This window comes from Fulmarus glacialis, unplaced genomic scaffold, assembly GCF_000690835.1.
Source record: "Fulmarus glacialis isolate BGI_N327 unplaced genomic scaffold, ASM69083v1 C14267649, whole genome shotgun sequence".
In the NCBI taxonomy this organism is placed as follows: domain Eukaryota; kingdom Metazoa; phylum Chordata; class Aves; order Procellariiformes; family Procellariidae; genus Fulmarus; species Fulmarus glacialis.
The window spans coordinates 127-9,149 of record NW_009242945.1 but is presented as its reverse complement, the minus strand read 5'-3'; the positions used below and the strand labels follow the sequence as shown (position 1 = coordinate 9,149).

Below are 9,023 nucleotides of genomic sequence, written 5' to 3'. Positions count from 1 at the left end.
CTCCTACCCTTCTGATTCTCTCCCCATCCACGACAGTGAAAAAACCATGAGTAGAAAATACTATGAATGCTAAGAAGTGACTAGTTGTACTAGTGTGTGTGTGTCTATATATAGTTTTTTCTCTATGTATATCTGACATTGTCTGAAAGTCCTCAGTTAATTTGAAGTTAAAGGGTTATTATATACATCACTGATATTTTAAATCTATCAAATGAATTACAAGGACTTGCTAGAGCAAGACATGCCTGAGATCACAACAAAAAAAGGACTAATTGATTCTGTTTTAACCAAGCAAAAGATGTGTCTTCCATATCTCTCTCAAGTAATAGATGGTACCTCTGAGGAATTCTACATCTCGTACACCTTCCTAAACATTTATCTACAAAAATTGTATAGTTCACTGTGCAAGAAATAAAAATCCACGTAATCAAAAATAGCACTAAATGGTAGGATTTTTGCTTGCATTTAACCTTTTAGAGTGCTGAACTGCATTCTCTAGCGTCCTTAACATACATGACATTCAGGAGATACAGTTTAAAGTCATTTTGAGAAGAAAATCTGTAAATTTAATGAAGTACATTTTTAAGAAATCACAGGCATTTGCTTACCACAGATATTTCTTGTGTAATCTAGAAACACGCAGAACACATAAATATGAGCTTTTGTATCAAGATCAAGATCAAATGATAAGCCTCATTGCCATGAACTGACTGGAACAGGAATAGAAGGTACAAGTCTTACCTGACCTTGATGTGGCTGCAGCTAGGGGCTTAATTTTCTGAACCAAAGTATTGCCTGCTGCGATGTCTACCCCACTGTTTTTGTAAGTCAGGCCTCTGAAAGATTGTTAAAAAAATGTTATGGCAATTGATTACTAAATGCACAAACATATATTTAAAAATAGTATTTACCTCTTTACATCATTGCATCACTAAGAGGATTAACCATTCAGAATCGTATTCTGCTGTCAAGTACAACTATTTTCCTGCTTGTACAGTAACTTTGCTCATATAAAATGATTTCTAAGTATTGCAGTATTCATTTCAGGCAGGCTCAACAGCTCAAAGGTTAATCTTTTTGCTGTTTGGAACCTGACCTCACACATAGATCTGAAGATAGGGAGTATTACACCAAAGAAACATAACTTCATGGATTTGCACTACAGAGAGTTTGCCATATGCAGTATTCAACTAGTTCCAGATATCTTGAAAACAGCATCAGAGCATCAGCATCATACGCTATCCAGTCAAATACCAAGATAAAAAGCAACCAAAAAAGAAAATCCAACAACAAGGTAAAATAGGTGGAATAATGGATCTGATTTTGCAAGGTTTGAATACCTGGTCTGGATACTGAAGCATCAGTAGTATAGTTCCTATACTCAAAACAAAATGTATACAAAAATGCACTGCTAAATCAGACCACCTCAGTACCTTGGAGGATCAAGCTCAAGTAAGCTTTTCAAAACAGAAGTATCACATAAATCAATAGTCCTTTCTGATACTTTTGAGAGCTTTACAACTGTAGCTTAAAGGTTGCCTCTCCTCATTGCCTGGAATGATACCACCACAAAACCAACAGCACTTCTTTTTTACTTAAATGGACTTTCTATTACAGTATATATTTTTAAGTTTATTTAAAAAGAACTAGGTTCCTGAGGTCCATTTTAGCAATCTAGAAAGAAATGTCCATAAGCTCCGGGTTTTTCTTTTGTATACAGCCATACGATACAGAAAATACCCTTACTACAAACTGGTGTGTGTAACTTGTTTGTCCATATGACTGACTGGAGACATTAAGTATCATTTCATATTTACAGAGGGACCTTTTAATTTTGGAGATAGTGAGTTCAGTGACTTTTAATTACTAGTTGTACCAAACATTACCTCACTCTAGTTAAGCAATTGCTATTTCTACACTGTCAGTGGCACGAACCAAGCTACCTGGTGTATCCCTATTTTACCTATTTTAGCTCTCTTATTGATATGATTCAGTATTAAGTTTAAATTCTAAGGGTGAGCACACTATTGATTAACAAGGACATGTACAACAAACAACTGGCCAAAGAGCTGTGGTACCAGGAAAATACAAAGATACCTGCACTCACATTATATCACTGCTCAAAAATTTGTAAGAGGAAAATAATTGTAAGAAGCAGCTGTTCAGCCTGTGAATAAGAGTCAAGGAAATATTAGGCTGCAATAACCTGAGACCAGTCAGGCCCTTTCAGTCTGAACATGATGAATATTCAACATATTTTCACCTTATTTTTAAAAGCATGATATCTACTTCGACTCTTTAAAAGGAGAGTATTGTTCTAAAATATTTTTTATTAAATAAGTATTCTGGATATTTTCACAAAGTGAAATGCATAAGACTTAACCCTGCAAAGCTGCAAAGAGGAGGTGGGTCCCCAACTTTACTGAGCCAACCATCACCCTTCCTTAACTGTGTGCAACACAGAGTCCAAAGGAGCGTGCCTGACTGACTGTTCTTCCAATTTTAGGATGTCTGAGCAAAAGTTGGTGCAGACTCAAGGACAGTGAAACAGGCACTGATTGTAAACAGTTCCCAGGAGTCTCCCTCGTAAGCTAGGGATCCTCCCAGCATACAGGCACTCCAGTCAAAAAACTTGCTGGCCGTGGCCCATGAACTCAGTGATTTAGAGAATTGTTCATTAAAGTACCTTCTTCTCTTGCCTCACACAATGACTTGATTTTTTTCTACTACGATACAAATACCAATTACACGTTTTCACATAAATTTCTCAAAAGATGCACAGTAATTGAGAGAGAAAGAAGACTAGATACAAATGCCCTTGTTCATTTAGTAAGTTTATTGATCACAATTTTACAGTATACTAATTGGTATACGCTGTCAGCAAAAATGAAACTCTTACTAATATGCTTCATAGACTACAAAATAACCTATTATCGAAAGTTATGCTTTGAGCTAATTGGAGACAATGCAGGCAGGTATTAGGTAAAAATGAGCCTAAAAACCTGCAAGAAGCTCTCAACAGTAGAGAGACAGTAGGACACACTGCTTTAAAAAAAACCCACACCCACACCATCTCAAGATTGTTAAACGGAATACTGTGAAAATAAAAGGAATAATAATAAAAAGGAGGGATAAATTCTACCCATGCTGTTAGCCAGCTATTCCATTAACATGCATATTCCAACAAGGTAGGTGTTTCAAGACCATTTTAACCATTTCTAAAGACTCTAAAATGAGCCAATAAAATAGCTCAAACTTTGTTCATACATACATTTAATGATATTAATATTAGACCTACGGACAACACAAATCTAGAGCAAAAGCTATGGTTTAGAGCCTAAGAACCAGAAGTTCACCTTCCCTAAAACAAACCTAGCAAAGACAGCAACACTACAAGCTAACTCTTGTGTGCTGGTCACCGTAGTTTAACTCAGACTTGGGAGAAAAAGAACATATATGAGAGAGCCATCAAAAAGCCTGTTCCTTCCTTGGTGGTCTTGCTTAGATTGCTCACAAGGATGCTAGTTAAAATTTGTCTAGGGCTATGCATAATAGCAACATCAGTTTATTAATGTAAACTAGTGATGGCCAGTTATTTCCAAGTAAAGTATTTCAAATATCTACCTGGATTGTCTCAGGAAAGCTATAGCCCGATAACCAATGTCCTTTCTATAAATGGCACCCTTGAAGTGTATGGCTGCTACTCCCTTGTTGGCTTCTTGCAGTGCTGTCATTAGATCCTCTTTAATAGCAGTTACTGTCAGGACTCTTCCACCACTAGTCACCACTTTGCCATCCTTTAGGGACGTGCCTGCATGGAACACCTCCAATCCTAGTTGCTTAGCCTTAGAAAGTCCTGTGATAGTTGTTCAATAAAATAAATGCAGAAAAATCAGTTGATTAGAACATTCTCTATTAAATTACATATGAATAGATACTCAGCACTTATTGACTGTGTCTAGAAACCACAATCGAATTCAGTGTGATCATGCTGGGAAATAGGAGCAAATTTGTATAAACTACATTTTGAGGAGAGACAAGTCTGCTACTTTTATGCTCAGAGACACAGAAAGAGGTATTTTGCTGAAACATCTGCATACAACATTTAATTCAAGCTGGATTTAGAGACCACAAAACATATCAGCATCAACATTATGTAAGAATCAGTGATCAGCCCAGAACTTCTTTACTGTAACACATATTAAAGAAATGCTACAGAACTTAACAATATAGTGCGGAGATTTGATAATGCTACGGGTGCATTACCAATAAACTTTGACGTGTGAAAATCCAGTTGTCTCTTGCTGACCTGTAACCACAAGATCTAAAGTTTCTATGAATCTGAGTTACACTGATGCACCTTCACCTGGCAAAAGAGAGAATGGAGAGAGGGCAGGAGAGGAATCAGACTTCCACAGTTTCTCCTGCTATATTTACCTGTTATTTCCAAACCCTTGGGATATGTTCCTGGATACCCTTCGCTAGCCATGACCACCGTCACAGCTGCATTGTCTTCAAACCAAACTGGCATGGAACTAGACAACTTTTTATTGATAACCGCTTGCATAACTTCATACAAATCGCTTTTCAACAGTGGAAGAATTACCTACAAAAATACAGATTAGCAAATTAAAAAAACCAATGTACATTGTTACATTTTCTTCACTGAGCTTTTAAAAATACTAATGCAACTGTAAAAATAACATTAAGTAAGTATGTTCATATACTGTATTTTCACACATGTATACATACTGTGCATAATCTATGTACCTTTAAAAATAGTCTTTCTTGAAGATAATTTCTATGGGTAGAAGAATTGCTACATATGGGGAAAAAAAGGTAGACGACAAAGAAACCTATTTGGTCTGAAGAATGGAAATGAAGGGTTTTGTTCCACCTGTCAACAGGGAGTGGGGAAAAGAAGTGTTCACTCCTTTAATAAAGTAAAAAAAAAAATCCAACTCCATTCCAGAAAAGATAGGAAAGTGTTGAGTTTGACTCAAGCTTACCCTTGTAAAGCCCATATTTGAGTATAACCTGCTGAAATCTTCTCTGGAATGGAACAACTTCATAACAGACCTTCTGTCTTGAATAAAAAACCCAAATATTTTAAATCTCAGTGCAATTAGCTAATTATTCATCCAAAAGTTAGTTAAGAATAATGGTAGATGGTAACAGACTTTCTCCTCCCATAATGGCAAACTGTATCTACCTACAAAATAACTCACCTGACATTCTGGGTCACCAAATCTGCAGTTAAACTCTAGAACTTTAGGTCCATCTTTGGTAAGCATTAATCCAGCATAAAGCACACCTGGAATAAAAAATTATATAATAAGCTATCTAAGTAACAGCATAGGTCATTTATTTTGAATCTATTCATAATGGTGTTAAAAAGGATGCCTGCTGTGTTAATTTAAAGGTAGGATGTTAACACTTTAGAAATGTTAAAAATAAACTATATCCATTGCTTTCACTGGGCTCTAAATCAAGCCGCTGATACTAAACCCAGTTTCCAAATAGATCAAAGTTATCTTCCTTAACTTACAGTGTGAGTTAGGCCTATAAAGAGGACAAAGTAAAAAAACTGTCTTTCTCCTTATGCTTAAAAACCCCAAACTTCTGTACATACCAAAATAGGGGACACCTTCTTTCCTCATGCCATCAACAGTTTTCTGAAGAATTGTATCTCTTATTTTCTGCAGTAAATCTTTAGAAATCTAATAAAACAGGATTAGAAAACAGCGTTTGTAGAAAGTGAGTGCATGATTTTTCCTACTGTGATGGCTAGCGTTTTTAAGAGCCAAGCAGAACACTTGGATGGTCTCTTGCTCACTCCAAAACATTTCATACAACAGAAAGGTAATATTTTTTTCTGCTTCCTCAGACAACATACCAGAGCATTAAAACAACCATCTGCATTTCTTCAGACACTTTTCCATGCTTAGATCTACATGTGCAAGCAATCCCACTGGCTTCACTGGAACAAACCATTTGCACAGACATACTGGCATTTAGATAAGGCCTTCCAAAGACAAATCACGGTTGGAAAGTATAGTGATCAATGATCAAATTTTATTCAATACACAAGATTAATGGCTTTCTATACGAACAAAACCTATAATTTTTTTGAACTTAAAAAAGAAAAATCTCTGGCTATGACACAAGTGAATAGAAAGCAAAGTAAGTCCTTTTGCAAATAGTTCCTTGCCAAACTACCTTGAGGTACAGCAAGTGAACTAAGCTTATCATTAGCTTAGTTTGGCACAAGATAAAAATGTGGCTTTAAGCACTTAGTTCTAACAATCAGTATTTCATAACACTTAAAAACCAAATCAAAATGCAAGGTTGCAGAAATAACACTTCCACCTTTATAATTAAAAGTAATTCAGTAGAAATAGCCTCCTTTTTAGAGAAACAAATCCAAGTTATGGACGTCACTTGACTATGTCTGTTTTAGGCAACACTTTCCATTCACAAGAGACCATTGTCTTCACTCTCCTGTTCATCATGGTGGAACTAAAAATTCAGACATGCTTTCAGTACTAGAGCTGTAGTACAGCTTTAGTGAAACATCTCCTTGTCAATACATTTTTACCTGAGGTGCTGGGGAATAAGCTCCCATCCCTCCAGTGTTAGGGCCTTCATCTCCATCCATTAATCGCTTGTGGTCCTGGGCTGGAGGCATGGGAGCAATTGTGATGCCATCAGTGAAACATAAGCACTAGAAAACAAGGAGAATAATTTAAAGCCCAGTGTATAATTAAAATTAAAGCACAAAAAGTGCAAATATATTTGATTTTCAGTGGTGCAAACGGATATTTAAGAGTATAAATTCTGTCTCCCTGATCAAACAAACTACAGTATTCTAAACATTTCCCTTTTCCTTCAGGAAGCAGTGCCTCAGTTTATATGACTTTCCTACAGAAATTAACTTTCATATAACATATAGAAAACTATAACATAATATCAGTAGCTGTACTGAAAAGAAATACTCAAAAGGTTAAAAAAGAATTTAAAATACTCCATGATGGAAGCTACTTCTTCCCTCCCCCTTCTTCCCTCCTGCCCCTGAAAGAAGGCATTACATTCCTTTCAAGATTTCCTTTTCCTTGTTGATAAAACTATTTACTTTTGAATTATTTATAAATTACTTATATAGCAGATGCTTTTATCCTCAATATCTTCATAATAACAAGCCTTGTGGCATCTCCTGTAACTGGATGATGATGTTCGCTGTCTGGACTCCTGCTAGCAATACTCATAAAAACATTTTATAATGCTAATTAAAAAGCAAGCAAGGATTCCCCGACAAAACCCAAAAATGCCAAAATATTAATATATTAAAGACTACAGTAATTTGCAGAAGGTGAATTATTTTGACAGCCAAGGCAAGCAGTATTTTTTCTTCATTGTTGTCAGTCATCACAGGAAAAAACCCTTTCAACTGCGTGTTTATATTATTGTTATACTACACTAAGTCTGACGGTCTTCTAAGGACTAATTAAGAGCATTACATATTTTCCACCAGAGAATGAAGATCTGGATAACCCCTTAGTTCCTAAAAAGGTCAAGCCAACCAGGAAAGAATGAGGATGACCAATATCTGCACGTCTAATTTCTTCGTATTGGGCAGGAAACCAGACTATGCAAAGACTGGCAACAGTTGGAGATGATCACTTACTTTATAAATACCACCACCTCCAAGATGAACATTCACAACATCCAGCATAAGTCAATTCCAGCTCCAGGAGTCGGGAACCTGAGCTGGTACTTGGCTGTTCTACATTGTGTGATGCAAGTGTCAAGTTCCCTTGCCACCTCAAAACCTAGGCTCTAATTCTTCTTGTCCTTCACACTCTGCTAATTAAATCAGATATACTTTTTTAAACAAAGGAGCTGAATCAGCTTAAAACGAAGGAAATGTTCTCTCTACATCTGCAGAGTAAATCAACACTGTCAAATCATTCAACAGCCTTTGGTTCCGGATCCTTCGTCCCTGGGTACACTTCCACATTGCAATCTCTCTGGCAATGAAACTGGTTAAAGAGGATCCTGCCTGCACCTGTCTTGAGCTGATTGTTCCCTTGCTCCAAAGGAGTTTACTGCTCCCTCATGATGCAGTTCAAATATTCCCTTCATCAGCAAAGCTGATTAAAGAAAGTCTCCATCCTCCCTTACTCCCAATCACTCCTTGCCTTGCTCGGCACTTCACCATCCTATTACTTGTACTGATTCAAACGGCACTGGGCTCTAAACCAGAACACAGAAAACATGCAAGGTGGTGGTGTTGATTGCTTTGAGAAAAGGTCTTTATGTTGTAGCTTCACAAACAGTTACTATAACTGAATCAACAGCAAACAGCAGTGAAGAGGTAGCAATATGGAAGGGAAGGGACATCTTATACTGTCTTTGCTGTCAGAGAAATCATAACACAGAACTGCACACTCAATGACACTCCAAATATTTAAGGTTTGATTTTTTTTTCCATGTGGCAACATCTGATTACTGTTTGAGTTATTTTTATTTAATTTGAATTATTTTAACAGACTGCAGGAAGTTTGACTCTTAACAGAGCTGTCTTTAATTAATACAATTTTATTTATAAACAGATAATTGTTTTTAATTTAAGTAATAAAATCTTACACATCCCTGCTGTAGGTACTTACACAGTGTTTCCTAAATAGTTTAGAACAGATATAATCAAAGTGTTACAGTGAGATGCACACTTACAGAAACTTCTTCTCCTTCAAGAAGTTCTTCAACAACAACAGTTTCCCCAGCTGTGCCAAAAGTCTTATCCTACAGTAAAAACAAAATATCTTAGGTTCTGTTTCAGTTATTTTAAACTATTCAAAATGCAACAAGAAAAAATATTTTTAAAACAGCAAGAAAAATGCAGTACGGTTTTGAGACTATTAATCCATTCTCCACCCTGCGTATGTCAGCAATGGTAAAATCTTTGCTCCTCTTTTCTGTTTATTCTTAAATAAATGCAGATTTTATGCTTGAATATTTTTAAA

The 9,023-nt window shown here is 36.2% G+C and overlaps 1 protein-coding gene across 1 annotated transcript; it reads right to left on the bottom strand.

The window, feature by feature from the left end:
- Positions 1-741: 741 nt before the first annotated feature.
- Positions 742-8,822, bottom strand: LOC104083028 (trifunctional purine biosynthetic protein adenosine-3-like; the record flags this gene model as incomplete). The annotated part of the gene is given in 7 exon segments (XM_009586378.1): positions 742-836; positions 3,625-3,856; positions 4,438-4,606; positions 5,229-5,314; positions 5,633-5,720; positions 6,599-6,724; positions 8,734-8,822. Coding segments are annotated over 7 exon segments (885 nt in total), but the record flags the coding sequence as incomplete, so codon positions are not given.
- Positions 8,823-9,023: the final 201 nt, after the last annotated feature.